Source organism: Channa argus, chromosome 13 (assembly GCF_033026475.1).
Source record: "Channa argus isolate prfri chromosome 13, Channa argus male v1.0, whole genome shotgun sequence".
Classification (NCBI taxonomy): domain Eukaryota; kingdom Metazoa; phylum Chordata; class Actinopteri; order Anabantiformes; family Channidae; genus Channa; species Channa argus.
This window is the reverse complement of record NC_090209.1, coordinates 4,291,846-4,310,676: the sequence shown is the minus strand read 5'-3', so window position 1 is coordinate 4,310,676 and position 18,831 is coordinate 4,291,846. Positions and strand designations below refer to the sequence as shown.

At 38.6% G+C, this 18,831-nt stretch overlaps 1 protein-coding gene across 1 annotated transcript; it reads left to right on the top strand.

Moving 5' to 3' along the window:
• Positions 1 to 1,079: 1,079 nt before the first annotated feature.
• Positions 1,080 to 8,080, top strand: cbln4 (cerebellin 4 precursor). The gene is made up of 3 exons (XM_067528091.1): positions 1,080 to 1,860; positions 2,965 to 3,081; positions 3,963 to 8,080. The coding sequence occupies exons 1-3, from the start codon at positions 1,594 to 1,596 to the stop codon at positions 4,158 to 4,160; spliced, it is 582 nt and encodes a 193-aa protein (XP_067384192.1). The 5' UTR covers positions 1,080 to 1,593; the 3' UTR covers positions 4,161 to 8,080.
• The last annotated feature ends 10,751 nt before the right edge of the window (positions 8,081 to 18,831 follow it).

Genomic DNA, 18,831 nt, shown 5'->3' with positions numbered 1-18,831 from the left:
TCTGTGCATGATAAAAACTGAAAATTATTACCGTTGTTAAATATTGTGAGTGACTTCTAAACTATGTGGGAAGAAAATAGAAAAAAGTCAGTTTCATAGTCTACAAAGTTTTTTAAAGACAAAGTAAAGTTGTAACTATTGTAGCAGTCTGTCTATCAATTATGATTTTTAAACTCTAGATAAAAAAACGGAGGGATGGAGTCAGAACAGGTTGCAGAGGAAAGTCAGTGGAAGGACATTAGCATTGATCTGCAGTTTTATGGGGAGCCTGTAGTGACACAAGGACAGAGCCAATGTATTTACATCTCTAATCTCTTGTCAATATTCTCACAGGAGGACACTTTGGATGACTTGGTGATTTATTTCTGCACCGGGCGACAGAAGTGCATTTTAGAGCTGTTGATGAATGCACAAGCCCAACATCCCGTTACAATAACATTATAGTATCTGCAGCGTCGATATTTATTTTTTCCAGATCATCAGGCAAATTATATGGGAGATTAATGAATTTGAAGTGAAGGTTTTTGCCATATATATTCAGCAAGACAAGCCAGTGACAAGTAGAGTAAAGAAAGATGGTGTTGCCATGACAGTCATTTAAAGAATAAAGGTCCCCATCAATGACCTCTGCGGAACACCACAGCGTGGAAGTGGAGACACACTTGAATTTTCAGCTCACCTGTACAGTGACATTGTGATGAGTGACTGCACCACCATGAACCCTACAGCTAGAGTGACTAAAGTCAAAAGAAAAAAAAAACACACTCTCGCTTTGAGGGGAGATTCAATTCTATATGTCGGAATTACAGAGTTACTGAAAAATGGAAAATCCTCAAAAATGTGTTTGAAGATAATTATCTTTTGGTTTAACTCCTGGATCTCACAAATTGATAGTCTGAAGTGTCAGATTGTATGTGCAACGCTACCTTTCATATCATTAAGACAACTGATGAATGTAGACTTTGGTTGGAGGCTGGCTTAAAGAGAATTAGAGGGATGTAAGATTTTGGCAAATTACGCAGAGATGGTTAATTATAACTTCTAGTACATGTGTGTGCGTAAAGTGGATGGCTGGGCGCGCACACAAGCAAGCACATCACTGCGGGGAACAGCTGCTGTCAGGCGCGTTATTCGGAGTGGGAGTGAGGTTTTATGGGCGATCTATCAACTGATTCACTTTATTTTCCGACCGGAATCTCTTTATCTTAAACATTTCACATGGTCTAGTTTCTGTTTCCTCGACGGGCTTTACATAAAGTCTGCCTGAAAATGAGACTCGTCGTCAACAGTCGGTGATCTCATTGTTGCACGGTTGATTTCAAAAGAAGCTTTGGACTTGATAAGGATCCTTTTTTTTTTATTATTATTTGTTGGTGCTGTTGGTGTTTTACTCGGATATGGCAAATCTCTGGATCCAATAAAAGAATTTCACATCGCCAGACGCGTCTGCGGCGGGAGAGACCAGGGAAGGGACTCAGAAACTTGTGTGGTGCGGGGAGACGGTCTCTCTTTTCGAATCGGCGCTCCCACAGCTGTCACCGATTGAGAGAGATAGAGAGAGAGAGAGAGAGAGAGAGAGAGAGAGAGAGCGCCATGGTGAACCCCCTCATACTGATACTCAGCTGGACTGTGATCTCCGAGGTGGCGAGAGCGCAGAATGATACGGAGCCGATCGTCCTGGAAGGCAAATGCCTCGTGGTCTGCGACTCCAACCCGACCACGGACTGGAAGGCTTCGTCCTCTCCGCTTGGCATCTCAGTGCGCGCCGCCAACTCCAAGGTGGCTTTCTCTGCAGTCCGGAGCAACAACCACGAGCCGTCAGAGATGAGCAACAAAACAAGAATAATCTACTTCGACCAGGTTAAGACCATTTTTAAGAACAGTACTGATGCCAAAAGTGTCTAAGTTAGCTTTTAATATCACTTTGCAGATGTGCCAAAACCAGACCCTTGTGTTAAATGAATCCTAGTTTGTCTTTTTTTTTTTTTTGTGATAAAGCTTTGCTGAGGAGTTAATGGTGAAGTGTCATCGCAGTTTTAAAACGTAGCTGCTGCCCAAGAGTTTAGTTTGACGCTGGTTGCAGCTGGCATGTGCTTAAACGGTACAAGCGCAAAAATATCACACGCAAGCAGGGACTGGATGATGTGTGAGGGCGGGCATCCTGCGGAGCCTGCACGCGCACTCGTCTGTCCGCCTGCCTCGAGCTACCCTCATACCACAGACGCACACGCGCGCACACCCCTCACCTACATAACACACCCAAACAAACGTGATTAGTCATACAGCGGTGGGCAGTGGAAGGTGTTTTGGAGCCACATCACTCAGCTGATCCTCTGCCGTCTCATTTCAATTGCATAACAGCAGCGTTTGCCGTCATGAGACACAGCAAGTGGTCTGATTGCCTGTTGTTGCTGTATGAAAGGTCCTGGCGGAGTCTGTAGGGATGTCTTGCACGGGTGGGATTCAAACATTTGAGACCCTTGCAGGTAGTGAGAGGAGCTTCTGCTGCTTGCATCAAGCACGAGCCAAAGAAGTTGTACACAAGGTGCTTAAATCCTCCAGTGATACTCAAGAACCTTACATGCTCTGCACAGCTCTGACCCTGTATAGTTTCTACCATGTAGGGACAAGTTTGTGTTTTTTTTTTTCAATTTACATTTCCAATAATCAACGTGCCACTTATGAAGCAGATTATGTCCATGTTTCTGTCAACCTTGTCTTGTCTTGCGTCCTGTGGATTAAATGCTGGGTCCACTGAGGAGAAAGGTTTTCGAAGTGTGCACCACTTGGTTTGTGTCTGCAAAGGGAGGAAGCGTTGCAGTCACAGCAGCGAATACTGTGTGCATGGCTAGTTTCTTATTTACATATTTAATCCTAAACCCCATTGAAATGAAAGCCTTTGTTGAAGTGCTGCATATATATATAAACACCTTTATCACAATGTGCTTTTTCTCCCTCTCTCAGGTTCTTGTGAATGTAGGAAACTACTTCACATTTGAATCAGTGTTTTTGTCCCCGAGAAAAGGAGTCTACAGTTTTAACTTCCATGTCATTAAAGTGTACCAGAGTCAAACCATACAGGTAGATGGTTTTTGTTTTTGCTTCACAGAACTGTTAAGGATTCTGTTTTAAGCACATTTTAATGTTCGGACTAGGAGAGAATGTCTGTTCTTTAGGGACTGTCAGAAAATTACTGCTGTGGAGAGGGTTGAACTGTCTGGACTGTTAAAAAGAAAATGTTTAATATTTTACCTCACTTTAACATTTATCTTTATAAACAGCAAAATAAAACAATGTGAAAGTTACAACTCTGTACACAGTTAATAACAAGTAAGACCTTAGATATGGATATACATATAAAAATAACATTTACAATTTTCAGAGCCTTCCAGTTAATTCAGTTCAATTAAACCTTATTTATATAGCACCAATTCAAAACCTAGTCATCTCAAGCCACTTTACATAATAAAAGTTATGCTATTACATAATTAAAAGAAATTGATGGGGCACATGCCAGTGACCAGACACCGTGTGAATACTTGTTTGAAGTATGTTTTAGACCTAAGATTGCATAAGCTTAATATGTTAATAGATTATACTATGATACTACTAGTACTGCTAAAATAAGCAATGAAAATCATGTCAATGGAAAATTGATGATTTCAAAATATGGGGATTTTAACTTTTCTTATGAATTATCTACAAATTTAAAAAGCCAGTGACCTTTTGTAACCTTTTGACACTATTTTGTGCTATATAAATTAAAATTAGTATTAACTGTTAATTTAAAATATAAACTTAGTATAAACTAATATGTCCCCTTTTTTTCTCAGGAACTTCCTGTCTTACCTCTCTCGCTAATCATTTCTGTACAGTCCCTTAGTATGAACTTCTACAGGTCCAGATTCCCTCCCTGGCCTTTCTTTACTGTTGCTAATTGTTATTTCTGTTGAATTGTCCAGGTGAACTTGATGTTAAATGGGAAACCAGTCATCTCTGCCTTTGCGGGCGACAAAGATGTAACTCGTGAGGCAGCCACAAATGGAGTTCTTCTCTATCTAGAAAAGGAGGACAAAGTCTACCTAAAGCTGGAGAAGGGAAACTTAGTTGGTGGATGGCAATACTCAACATTTTCTGGCTTTCTTGTATTCCCTCTGTAAAAAAGAAAAAAAAAAAAAGAAAAGAAAAGACAATTGTAAACTCACTGACTTCTTCATAATGTGTTGTCACTGTATAATCAAAACATTGCTGCTGCATTTGTTGGACCTTGCCAAAAAGTAGGAAATTGATAGGGGGAAATGGATTTACAACAGAGAGAGGAAATAAGTCTTTGGAAATCATTCATATTCTCTGGAAGTGCTGAGTCCCCGTCCAGAAGAAAGAGACTTTCCCTATCGTGACTCGATGTTCCTGTCACTCAAGAAGCCTCAGAGAGGAACGCTAAAACATCTCTAAAGTACTTTTCAAACTTTGACTTGCCGGAATATGTTTAGCATACAGATTTTTTTTTTCATTCAAGTTACTGTTACATTGAAGTAAATCTGCCTTTTGGGTGTAAAGTTGCATACGCCTGTGTAACTTGTGTGAGTTGTCAACACCAAGTATGTCCATTGTTAAATATTTGGAGGGTATTTTGGATATGGTTTGATAAGATTGATGATAATCAAGATCAATGTTTCTTGAAGTTGCTTACTGGAACCAATGTATTAGAATTTAACAGAAAAGGAGATGATTTCTTAGCGTAAAGTGTGTTTAGTTATCAGAACCATGAATGGATTGTGGGATGTTCCAGCAGTCCAAAAGGTCAAGGACCCCTGGACCTCACCTGCAAAGGTTACTGGAAGAAATACAAAAAATGCCCACAAAAAAGATGCATAACAACTACAGAGCAACACCCTCGACTGCAAAGAGACACAAATAAGTAAAATAAAGTAAAAATAAAAACAGCAAAGAGCTGGACAACGGAAAGAAAGAAAGATCAGAGAACCACAAAGACACACAAAACAACGGCAAAGAGATGGAGACTGATTACCAAAATTCATCATATGAATACAAAGACACAAAACAACCACAAAGACACAAAACGCTGAGATGCCAATCAATCACAAAGAGATACAAACTGACTTTGTGGTTGTTTTGTGTATCTTGTCTGGATGTCTTGTGGGGGGTCCTTTACATGTCAGTGCCCCTGCACCCATTGTGTCATACAAAGTCTATGATCAGAGGCCAGATTTCATCATATTTTAGGCTCCCTGCTGATACTGATACGTTGCTTTTGAATTAATTATAATGGTCAGTTTACCTCGCTTCTCAATCCTGTCTCCTAGAAATCCCATCCTAGAAAATGTGTTTTGCCAAATACAGTTTTAGGGGAAAGAATAATTCTAGCCTGGATTTTGTTCACTGCTTTCAATTTTAAGTTGTGTTGGACTGTGTGAAGTATATGTCTCACATCACATTAAGATCCATGTGGTTATGTGAAGCAACACAAGTATTTGGTTGAAGCAGCTTTTAGCAATTTTTGCTTGTAGTTATTCATCTGAAGCCATACAGCTCCTCTCAGCTCATTGTACTGTCTTTCAGCTAAATCATGTGGCTTCAAAGCTTGCAGCTTTACTGTTCACATGCACAGCAGAGCTAAAAGAAGCTAACAGCTAAAAGAGTGAATGGTGGGCTTAAGTTCATTAGGTGGCCAGAAACACAACCTAAAGTGAATTTGAACATTGCTCTGATCAGTGTGTGTAAATTGTAACTGTTTGCCAACCAGTTAGGCAAAGCAACTTAACAGGTATCATACAGTAATTATCATCGGTGTGAAGCATAATTGCAGATTAAGTTTAGAGAACCATGGTGAAATTGTACTTCAAGTCAATGTACAGCAGATACTGTATTGACTGTAAGACATAAGGAACAAATAAAATATGTTAGTAAAAATGTGAAAGCTGACACACATTCATTAAAGCCACGTTTATTCAGAAACAAATTTTCACACGTCTCCTAATACCGGCCAAGTATATAAATGTAATTTCAACTTATTTATATCTAACTGATCTTGTACAAGTCAACTCAAGGTTTGCGGAGCTTAATAAAGTTAAAGAGGCATCTGAGAACCTTAATTAGTTAACATGTTGATAATAAATCGATTCCTGTCACAGCTGGTGCGCATAAACCGGACAGTCTGGGATAACTGATGAATTAATAAACTCCTTAATTGTTGCTCTTAAGCTCAGATTGCTCTTACAGTATGTGTGTGCTGCTGGTGCAGTGTGCAGCTGCATTGTTAAGATCAACCTAGAAGCTTGCAGAGGTTTTTTTTTTTTTTTTTTTTTTTTAGATCTTATTTTAAATTACTATCCCTGAATCATCAATAATACTTGACACCAATAGTAGCTTTCGATTTTGAATGTGATTGACCAGTTGCCGTTTTCATTGCAGTATTTAACCAAGCAAATGTTTGAGGGACGTGACTTTTCTATTTTGAAGTGAACAAGAGGAAAAGGTAGAAAGAGTGAACAGCTCAACCTGCCTCCTCTGGATTTACAGCTAGACCTCTGTTCCACCTTACGCCAAGAGCTGCTCAAGGAAACAGAGCTGCGTATTTACCCAGGGATATTAATATTGCAAACATATTAATTAAGCAGCTCTATTTGAATTTGAATTGCAAGAATATGGCCATTGGCCCAGTCTGCTATTTTTACTACAGTGCATATTTACTTTGCTAAACTGAAAATATATTTATGTTTCAACATTATGTTTCTACAACATGCAAAATCATTCAAAGTTGAATCATTAACGCCATTAAATTATTATAACCGTCTTTTACAAATCATTAATAAATTGCATAATTTAATCATCTCATTAATTGATATTTAAATGCATAAATAAAATCATTACAGGGATGGAAAAAATCTAATATTAGTCAAAAGGTTTCCTTTAAAACACTCTTCAGCTGCCATTCAAAGGTTGCAAAGACTGGTCACTGACGTTGTTAACAGTTTTGTAAATTATTTTATATATACAGTAGTAGTAATACTGTATGTCATGTAAGGAACCACTGTCAGCTTATGTGATTGAATGTCTTTTTTCTTTACTGACACCATTGAAAACAAACATTTAACTATTTAGAATAGAAAAAAAAATGTATAACTCAAAAACTTTAAGATACTATCTACGCACAGTTTCACTTGTAACAGACTAGCTGTCTTTAAAGAGTAACCAACTAACAGTGACTAACGTAAGACATTTCACATATCTGATGATTAGACATTAAACAAAATGCGTAAAATGTATTCATACGTTGCTTATGGAGTAACTATTTTTCGGCATTTGTCTTTGCATATTCAAATATTCCATAATCAAGCCTGGGTTTTGTGTTTCTAGTTTAGATATCAGGACAAGTGGAATTATTTTTATTTACAAACCGTGGCACTTTCGTGTTGCTTTCCAATCAAATAAAGCAAACCTCGCAGAATTCACTGACAGAATATTCCAGATTCATGTGTACTTATTTTATTTACAGACTTCTGTTTTAAACATGCATCCTTAAATATGAGCCTAGTTGTTTGGGTATAAGTATAAAGTGAACAATAAACATTTACATCTGCATGTTATAATTCCCAAATGATGTGGACATTCAGTTTTGTAAAGAACAATAATGATAATTATAAAAAAAAAACAACAACTTTGTAAACAAATTTTGACACCCGCCCACACACATGCACAAAAGCTGAAACCGCTTTCAAAGTCAAGAGGACGAGTTCTTGGTAAACAGGCTGATAAAACAGCTGTTTGCTGGTTAACCACGAAATTGCATTACCGCTGTTGAAACTAATAACTATATCAAAAAATCTTTCTATAATAATATTCTAAGAATGTTAGAGCTCAGCACTTTGGCATGTATCAGCCTTTATAATTGTCTACCAGTCGTGTGAATTGGTGATGGATATACTGTGGCGCTACACTTCAATAAAAACAAAAAACAAATACAGTATGTCAAATATTTTAAAATAAAAAAAGCAATGCTATCCATGTCGTTAGTAATTGTTACATGGTACCATTAACGAATGAACAGAGGTTTTAATGGCCTTGTCTCTAACTTGTTGTATTTCTTTGGAATTAAAGTGTTGGTAAATGTGTGGAGTCTTGTTTCCTCACGTCATGTTATGTCTCGAAAAGCAGTGATACCCTCTGTTAATGGATCTGATAGTAAAATCATTTCCTGGGAGATTATCTGCCACTAGAGCTTGATTTGTTTCCGGGTGTGTTCAGGGCTGTCAGATTGACTGTTTGCAAGATAAGAAAGATCCTGCCACAAAGTCATTTTAAGTAAACTGCATATCTCTCCACTTTACATGAATTTCATTAGGCAGCAAACAGAAGGTCATCTGGAGAACTTTAACACTCTGTGATTTTTATGGTTGCGTAGCTGCGGAAAAGAGGATTTAAGCAACATGAGGGCCCGCTGTCGTCAAAGCTATATAGTGACAGGCAGGTGGGCTGAGTTGAATTTCAAACGTAATTCTGACCTTTTCTTTTGGCATTTCAGAGGACAATATTGAGGTATGATTGAATATTTTGTCTCTAAACAGCGCAGCACTTCACGCAAATTGTTTCCACTACTTGGTTGGAGATATGCAGAGCACTATTCGCTTTGATTGCTTCCGGGGGGACACATAACCCCTGAACTGAATTATAACTCTGCATTAATCTAAGTAAAATAAAACATCAGCCTTCTCTAAACCGAAAGAAAAACCCTCCCTGGTGGTCATGTGTGACCACAATGCCCATATTAAAACGAATTTCTTTTTTCTTTTTTGTCGTGGCCATATGCTGTTGTATCTTAGGGATTTGCACCACTTCGTGAGAAATGCAGCAGAGCAGCTCCACTTTACACAACACCAAAATGTTCTGTACATCAAATCTAAAACATTTATGTTAGCAAAAAAGCATCAAGTAAAAAGTGCAGTAGGTTTCCAATCGCAGCTGTCAGGACAGGCTGTCCAATTTTTACCAGGTGGTATAGAATTAGGAGCAGAGTATTTTTTTTTTTTAGCCATGTTTAAAACACAGTGGCAGTAGAAAACACGATAACCTGTAAATGTACACGCTTTAATGTAAACTGAAAACCCTGAGGTGCTGGTCAATTCGCTTAGTGGCTGGAGCCAGTCCACAGCTAAAAGCTGCCTCTGGTTAGGATGCTGACCTTTTGCCTTGCTGCATGTACTGTGGCTTTAAGCCTCTTTCACATTCTACACAAGCGACGTATACGCGAACACTTCCAGCCATGTGAGGTTTTGATGTGTGAGGTCATAAATGTGACACGAGCACAATTGTTTCACAAATTCAGCGAACAATCATTGAACTGCTGATGAGTCATTGTGACCCATCCATAAAATAACACACTGTATTTTATTGACAGTAATATTTTATTAATTAGAAATGCAGCATGTTAGGCTTCTCTGTTTTTAATCATTTCTATAGACAAATCTAACCAGAACAGAACCATAAAGCATATTCACGTGTTATAGTTAAGGGACTTTCAGAAAGCTTTCAGAAAGTTTTGTTAGGTTCCCTACACTTACACGACTTGCAACCTGGAACAAAGCAATACAACGTGACCCTTTTGTTAAACCTCCTTAGTGTGACATGCTTCAATTACTGCTTCCCTCGTTGGACGAGTGGTGTATTGTAGTGCAAACCGAAAATCTCAAAAAAAAAAGGAAAAAAACACCTGTATTCATATTCTTGCCTAACTAGTCTCTGACACATGTTCTCACTCTGATCACACACAGTCCCTTCTCCTTCGCCGTCTCTGAATACGAGTGGTCCTCATCCCATGGTCGTTCAGTGAAAATTGCCTCTGCAGTTTCATCACGTATTATGGGTTGCACATTAACCATCGCTGCTCTGCGGTAAAACTGAGACGGCACCACCCACATTAAAGCTACCATCAATGAAAGAGACTCCTTCACCTACCATCATCTGCGAATGGCTTACTCTCTTTCAGAAGATCACGTCACAATAAATCCATCATGTTTAAGTTATTTTTCAGTGGCCTTTTAAAGACTTTGATCCTTTCAGCACCACAGAGGTGTGGGGAGCTTAGTATGGAACAGGTAACCTTACTCAAACTGAATTTGCTTTCTGTATTGGGAAACAAGTGCATACAAAGTATTCATACAGTAAAGAAATATTCCTTTATTAACTTTTTGTATAGTGGAATATTAAAGTGTGGATCCCATAGCCCACTAAGTGTGTCTTGGCATTAGCAGTAGCTACAGCTGCGAAAAATTGCAAATAAATGTCAATTTAACTCACAGCGAGTTCACTGACGCCGTGTAGAAATAAGAAATCTGCTTTTGTTTTTGGGTCCAATTATTATGGAATGGTAAGGGTCCTCTGTCTATATGGCTTATCGTGGGTGGGACAGCCTTAAAGTGATGGTCACTGTAGGCTACATCTTCAAGTACTGCAACCGAATCCAAAAAGGACAATGCCTACAGTGTTTTTTTTTTTGTTTGTTTTTTTTTAAGTGTTAATTCCTCATAATCTCCTCTTCTGTATGACTGGAGGCATCAGTTGGTTCTTGAATGAGTAAACAACTTTGCAGATAACAGCTACGTGCCTCAGGTAGTAGAAGATGAGGATGAGAGTAACATGACTGATGAGCAGGATGTGAGGTTTTCCATCCACTCTGACTTGGGATGGACACATATAAACGTCCTCTGTAGTATGTAACAGTAGCAACAATACCTGTCACCACCTCACCTGTTCACTGTCCGACTTTTAATATTGAGCATATTCAGACGTTCAGTAATTATGACCCGTTTTTAATGAAAAGCTGTTGTTTTTGTCTGTGACAAACATTCAGCTGATGGCAACCAGTCCTGTCTTTGTTCATTGCTAGAGAAGGTGCCAGGCTGCTTGTGAGATCTGAAACCCGTGATGTCCTCCTTAAAAAATCACACTGCCACACAGTTGTTGTTGTTGTTGTTGTTGTTGTTACGGCCTCAACCTTTAGAATCCCTTACCGGAGAGAAGAGGCTTTATTACTCCAGAGACAAACAGAATTCAATAAATTGGGAGGATAATTATAGTTTTATCCTGAATACGTCCTGACTTCATTCTGTTCTGAAAAAGAATTTTTTAGTAGCAGTGCAGCTGCATAATATTAATAAAGCACTTAAAGGATAACATTTAGTATAACAACAAATTACTAATGCCAAAGATGAGTCAGCCAGATTTAATGCCGCTATAACCAATGTTTCTATATTAACAACGAATGTTACAATGGATAATATGATTTCTTACAGTGCTGGGAAAGAATAATAGACTCCTTCATGATTTCTTCTCTTTATGTCTTCATCTCATAGATACATTTCAGATCCATAAACGGAATCTTACACAAAACAAACACAAAATGAAAGTTTTAAATAGTAAAGTAATTGCCTTCTGGATTTAATAACTACTTTAGATTAGGATTCAGTCCTAAAACCTTTATTGACTTGCTACATAAGCCAGTTGCAAATGCATCCCCTCACCATCACACTACCACTACCATGCTTGACCATACTGTAAGGTACAGTATGGAGGATAAAATGGGAGCCCTGTCTTCCAAACAGTTCAACAGTTGGACTCATTTTAAAAGGGAGACCACTTCACGAAAGGGTCAGTGTTCCAAGCTTAAACAGCTTTGTTACCCTTTCCAGACTGACGGATTTCACTTTCATAGTTTTTGGAAAGTAGGCACCAAAGGGGCAGATCCTTTATTTCACCGGACTTCCCTACTTCACTTTTGCCTTAACAAATAAAATTATTAAAAACTTAGCTTAAGCTTAAAGCTTAAGATAACAAAAAGACAAAAATAGATACCAAATAACCACAGTGAAACAAAATGACCGTAAAAAACAAACAAAAAATGCCAAAAGAAATAGAAAAAAGGAAGGAATAACCACAACGGTATAAAACAATGACCACAAAAAGAAAAAAATCAAATTAGACACAACTTGAACACAAATAGACACAGAAACAACCACAAAGACACAAACGACAACAGTTGAGTCTGTTAAAGTATGAATTTAATGGCGTTTCATTTTCCAGACAACTCTGATCAGCTGTGCTATACTTGGTCTTTAAAGCCAGTGCATTATACATCAGCCAGATCAAAGCATTGGTCATGAAATAATAACTTGTTTTGCTTCATAGAAAAACCAGACAAGATATGCATGAAAGCATGTATGCATCTTCAACTAAATCTGAGCTACACTGAACGTGCTAAGAAACAAACAGGGCAGCTGTCAAATCTGTACTTTTACACAGACTGAATATCTGAGTACTGTATGCAAATAAGCTTGCAACACAATTGCTGATTTGTTGAGCTTAAGGATTGCAAAGCCACATTTGCATGCAGTGCACTTCTTCAGAGCACCTCTGTACCTACAACATGCCTCATTCTGATTTCTGAATAGTAAATGAAAAGCTCATTTGGCGAGGCTCAGAGGCTGGGGTTAGGGTCAGGGGAGGGGCTGCTCAGGGAAACTCAAAAGTTGTTCTATATGATGAGATTTCTGTTGGTTCTCACATTGCTACCTTTCAGGCAGCTGTCAGTATCCAGAGGGACTGAGTGCTAGGGAGTGGAAGCTGGATATTTTTGGCAAAGCAATTCTCAGGAAGAAAATAACACGAATAGAAGAGCTAAATCACAATATGTCCATCAAATCCTCTCGGAGGTTACAAGCATTTGTTTGTGTCTCTTGGAGTAAAGTCTGTAGGATAATAGTGGGATTTACATGGTCAGTGAGCGCAGCGTATGCAGAGCATTGTAGTATGCATATAATTATATCCTCTATTATTATTCATGCTTCATCTTTACTGTGTGTCAGTAGACTGACACATGGGACATGTTGCACTTGTGTCATCAGACTCATTCCATCAAAAATGGGACAGAAAAGTACATATGAAACACACACGTCTTGAATATCAATAGATAAATAGATAGACGTGTCCTTAAAACACATCGAAATTCCAGGTTGTGTACTGTGCTGGCACTCAGTTGGCATCTGAAATAGAGTGGGAGTAGAGCAAGTCACAGGAGGTTTCCCCCCCCGACAGAATAAATCCATATTCTATGCTGTATTATTACATTTGCACCCGAGAAATAAACTCATAGCATATAGACTTCACTGCTTCATATATAGAGATTATTTTAAATCAGAGTTCTGTTTTTGTAAGTCGTTTTAGTAGGAATAGCAGGCAATTCCATATTAAACACTACCAGCCCAATCAGCTTCCACATGACTCGTCCTCATTGTCGAGATGATACTAACCACAAATGACACACCTAGCTCTCAGGATATTGTACTTTTCCTCTGACTGCATTTGTGAGTGTGACAAGCTGCATAATGTAAGGAAAAGAGCTGCACGTTAATGGTAATGCGAAAAGCACGATGAAGATGAATTACCATTGTCTCATCGTCTGTCTACTGTGAAACCCAAAGGCAAGGAAAAGAAGGGTTGGGGAGGGACTACTTAGTGGCATGGGAGCTCAAGAATGACTCAAATCAAAAGTGCATTAGTGGCTTTGATGGACAATAGGACTGGAAGTTGGGAAGGGGGATGAATATATGAAGTACGGCCTCGGCAGAAAAGACAGACCAAGATGGAAGATGGATATACGAGCAAATAGAAATAGTATCAGCCAATCAACCACTGACCTTTAGGACTTTTCCTGAAGCTAAACATGATGAAGCTGAGCACATATAGAGTTGTTCTCCAACACCACCATATCATTTTTTAAACATACATACCGAGGTGGAGGTTTGACAACTGATTGACAACTGAAGGAGCTTTTATCCTCAAACGTGGCACTTTCTCACCCTACAAGTGCCTTCAGCATGGTGCCTATGATCTAATTGCAGTGTGTTGACTTGTGACTGCCACAGGTTCTTGACATGATGAGCTTACAGAGTACTGGCATGTTCAGCACGTTGCCAACACTTACAGCACTGGTTCAACTTCAGTTGATTGCAGTGATCAAATTTGAAGTAACTGTATAATTCATACATATCACAAGTTGTATTTTTGTGCTGTAAGAACAAAAGAACGTACCGATAAGTGACACTGTTAGTGGTCTAAGAATTACTACACAAACCTCTGAGAGTTGTGTATGATGCACGGTAGTGTGGTGATGTTACAACAAAAACAGGTACATTTAGAATCCGAGCCTGCATTGGCACTTTTAGTGCCAATGCAGAAAGCAGTGTGTTTCACATGTGGAGAGGTGGAAAGTGTTTTTGTCAAGCATTGTTTACAAGAATAGCAATTCTGTTTCCAGCTAAATCTAATTGTGTAATTGATTCTAGGAAGCCAAGTTGGATTTAGCAGTTTGTGGTTTTCCGTGGGAAAACATTCATCATATTAAAATGATCACACAATGTTATTTTCAGCAACCCAAACAATTGAAACCGCACCAGCCATTCAATGAAACCCTTTGGTACCCAAGGGATTGGTTCCGTTTCAGACAGAGATTCAGACGTGAAATGCAATTTGCTTGTAGAATTTAGGTCTGGTTCAGACAGAAATGTGCATTCAAATCCATACTCTAAGCCAGACCCGGTTCTCCAGAGAGTGACATTTTTCTTTATTGCAAAACACTTGCTCAGGCAATTTACAAAATAATAATAAAAAAAACTAAAATGCTCTGAATCACTATGATTTCTTGCACATGCACAGTTGACTTTTGCTCCCTTGAGTAAAGAGTTATGGCAAATCAGAGCATTTGGGGTCGGCTTTTTCAAAATGTATTTCTTGACCACGGGTTCTGAAATGAATAAGCATTTGTCAATCAGTGAAGCAGTTTGCCTGACTGATGTGCGAATCATAATAATTAAAGTTTTGGACAACAATAGAGTTCTGCAGCGTGGACAAATAATAGCTAAGATGGGCAGCAGATTGACGTTACTCAAATGAGTGGGGACTGTTAATAAAACAATTTATTTAGAAAAAAATGTTGATCTTTAACTCATAACCCTCATGTTTGTAGCATAAAGAAACCTGTTGATGAAATCAGCTGGACAAACTGGCACAGTGTCTTCGCAGCAAATCATAACCATATTTAATTTTTTAAACTTAACCAAAGACATGAAAATGATCTGAGATTTTGCAGAATAGTCAATTACCAACGTTCTTGTCGGAAGACAGCATATGGTTAAATACGTTCCAATACTTTTGCATCAAATTAATGAGACATCTAATGTATGTGCTCGTAATCTCAAACTAGTATTTACTTGAAATCACATAACTTCTATTCTATCACTGTAAACTCAACATATCAGAACTGTTCTGTCATTTCAGACATTTGGTTGTGGCCATTTCTCCACAATCAGAAAGGAATCAGTTCACAATCACCAGAAAACCTGTCCTCTCTCATGTCCTGTGGAGACCCCTTTAGCCAATGTACATGCTTTGTGTGCAACCAGGTCTCCTGCAAATGCATGCTACTAATGTGCAGCATAATAAAGAAACACAAATTAATGTATCTGCCAAGTTTTAAAATATTCAAATATTAGATATCTGCAAAATATAATGATGAAATCATTAATTTCCTCCGCAAAATCAGCCACTGAAGTACCGCTGTGGCCAATAAAGCATGAAATTGTTTTTTTTGGGGGGGTTGTGATTAGGCACCCAATGACTTGGTTAATAAAGAATGTGGTTTAACATTGGAAAAGTCAGCAGTGACTTAAAATATGAGACTGGATGTGTTCACCTAAATAATATTTAAAGAAACCATATTATGTTTTTTGTATTTTTAGTTTAGATAGTGGAGGAGTAATTTGAGGAAAGCTTTTTACTTGTATTCCAATTTTGCCTTGATGTTGTAAGAGAAACTTGAACGTCTGTCTTTCTGTCTGACTGTGGCCTGGTGCTCACAGATCAGATCAGTGAGTCAGGGTCTAGGGGGTGAGGCATGGTGGAGAAGGCATGTTGTGGGAGTAGGACTTTAGAGACCAAGGTGGTAAAATGCTCAGGATTGGGAGGCTTGAGGTTGTGGAAGAAAGTGATAAATGGAGTGGGATTATGGGAGTATGTGATTTAAGCTCTTAGGACAAAGACGCTGAGCTGAATGACGAAGTGATCTGATTGGAGACTGAGACGTTGTCCGTTGTGGTCTGGGGGTGGCCGTGTTCGGTTGGGTTACTCAGCTTTCTGTAAATTGCCAGAAATGAACAGTACGTTTGTGATCAAGGATGTCAGTATAAAAATGGTGCCAATGTTCCTAAGTATGAGCTTAGTATGTAAAACAAGTCTGTCTCCTTCATACAGCATTAGTCCATAAACAGATTTTCATTGTGGGCCCAAACACCCACAACCTACATGGTCGTGCTCTTGTATTACATCCACGGCTCTATTTTGCTTGGCCCACAGGCCAGAGCATTTAGGTGATGTTTCTATGGAACTTGACAGACATCAACGTCATCTGTACCAAATTCATGGATTCCTTTACAAGCTAATTATTCATCTTGGCTTTGATGAAACCAAACCTGAAAATTTTCAGGTCAACCTCAAGTGAATTTCCTTCTAAGTGGAGCAAAAGACGTTGAATAGATTTTTGTGGTGTCACATATCACTTGCTGTATAGAAGATACAAAACTGATCCCTTGTGATATCAGTATAGCCTTATGTTATCTTATCTTAAATTATTTGACTTTCAAATATTGAAAAATTGCATCTAAACTGTTAAAATCTTCACTCCAGTTTGAAGATGGTTGCCTAATCTAAAGGGGGGGGGGGGAAAAAACCCTTTTGATTTGAATAGATTACTCATTCTCATGTGCTTGTGTTTGAGAGCTCAAAGTGCTTGTTAATCACTCCGAAAATCAAGGAAAAGAACTGAGGTTCAGTTCGAGCCATTTGATCAGTTTAAGTGTTTAGAAAATTAACACTGCTTTCGTTTTTCTGTTTCAGCTCACCGTGTGTTTTCACATCTGTTTTCAATGGAATAGAATAAAAGCCCTTTTGTAAATGGCTTTAAGTTGCTGATTTTTATTTATTTGTCAGTCTTGGGGGAAATCTCCGTGGCTCATTAACAGGAATCATCAATCAGCCTATGAAAACAGCTCTGCTTTAACAGTCCAGTGTTGGTGCTCACACAGCAGTGTCTCCTGACTGTTCTGAAAAAAGTTGAGCTTGAAAATTGAAATTTGTTCTCTTTTGGAAGAAGGAAGTACAAGTACATTTATTTATTATGCATTTTTCCCCCCTGTTTTAAAAGAGGATAAAACAGTTTATGGATATTTAGCAGCAATTAGCATTTAAGGTTTAAGCCAATTGCATACATGACATCTGAGTAGCAGTCTTATTAAACACGCTGTCAGCTTCTGTGGGCTGCTACTCAATGAAGCATTTTCAGTCCTGTATGGGTTACAAACCCAAATACAAGACAGTTCCCACTTTTCAACAAGTCCACAGAGTGTTGGCTATTTCCCGTTTCAGCTGCCTTGTCACTTTACATGACTTCTATTAGAATTGTCATTTTGTGAAAAATTAGAAACAGCGGGTTTTAGCTGGATTGGGTTGGTAGTGGGCTCCTCCTATGATGTAAAATTACACAATTAAAGAAAGTTATTATACATTCTGAATGCCTGTAATGTTGGGTCTCAATAATGGGTCTGCAGTGATTGTCCCCACTAAGTCAACCAGAAATCTGGGGGTCATCATCAACAAGCTTCACGGGCCACATCTCCTCTGTCTGGATGGACTTGCAGATTTGCCTCTACAACATCAGAAAGATCAGACCCTACCTCTCGGAAAATACAACAGAAGTTATATATCGTCTCAATTACTGCGTTGCCCTGTTGAAGGGGGTTACCGGAAGGCACAATGAAACATTTCCACATGATTCAAAATGTAGATAAACGTCTCATTTTTAATCAGCCAAAAAGGTCCCACCACTCTTCAGATCTCTGCACTGGCTTCCTGTACATGCCCACATCAGGCTCAAAGCTCTGTCTCTTGCCTACAGGGGGATCGACTCCTGCTTACCTCAACTCATCCTGTTCACTGTGCTCTGCCAATGAAAGACGTCCGGCGGTCCCAGCGCCACGCAGAAGACAACAAGCAAAATCTCTTCCACACCTTCCTATGCACCTAAACCTCTGTTCTTCAGCTCTGCGTGAAGCTGATTGGCCGGTTTGTGAAAGCCTGCCGGTGGGCCGAGCACACCAGTGAGCCAATGATCAAACACAAGTACGAGAGCAGTTGGAGGAGACGGTGCACTTTGTGGGTATGTGAACCTAAAACAATGGTCTGTTTATGAACTGATGGTTCAGAAAAAGACTTTTGTATAATTTCTTCTACAAAGTACATGCAGTCAGGCCACGCTTGGAGCTTTGGCATAGTTTAATATGGACCCTCATCACTTAGGTTTCAATTAAATACAAAAAAAACTTTTAAACAGATTACAGAATGACATAGTGCCACTTACTGTAATTGGAAAATATGCATCTTTTGTAAACTAACACATGAAATAACAGTAATCGCTATTAGTGTAAGTGCTAAACCTTATTTCAAAAACTTCTTGCTGAGCTGTTTATGTGCTTCACTTTGAGAAGGATTTGTACTAAGAGAGTTAATGTACAATTTCTCCTAACAATTATCCTCATAAATAGGGTGTTAACCTGCTGTATAATGAAATGTAGGGTGCACTATATGGCAGATGTAATGTTAAAGATTGCTGCTTCAGATTTAAATGGAATATTGTATAATTTGAATCGAATGCTTTTTAAATTAATAGGATTATAATGTTCATACTTGACTATTGTAAAATGCTCT

Bases quoted from the DNA above. Each gene is read 5' to 3' on its own strand.
- cbln4 (XM_067528091.1), top strand. From the start codon at position 1,594: ATGGTGAACCCCCTCATACTGATACTCAGCTGGACTGTGATCTCCGAG. The intron at 1,861-2,964 runs GTTAAGACCATT...TCCCTCTCTCAG, and splicing joins GAATAATCTACTTCGACCAG to GTTCTTGTGAATGTAGGAAA. The intron at 3,082-3,962 runs GTAGATGGTTTT...TGAATTGTCCAG, and splicing joins ACCAGAGTCAAACCATACAG to GTGAACTTGATGTTAAATGG.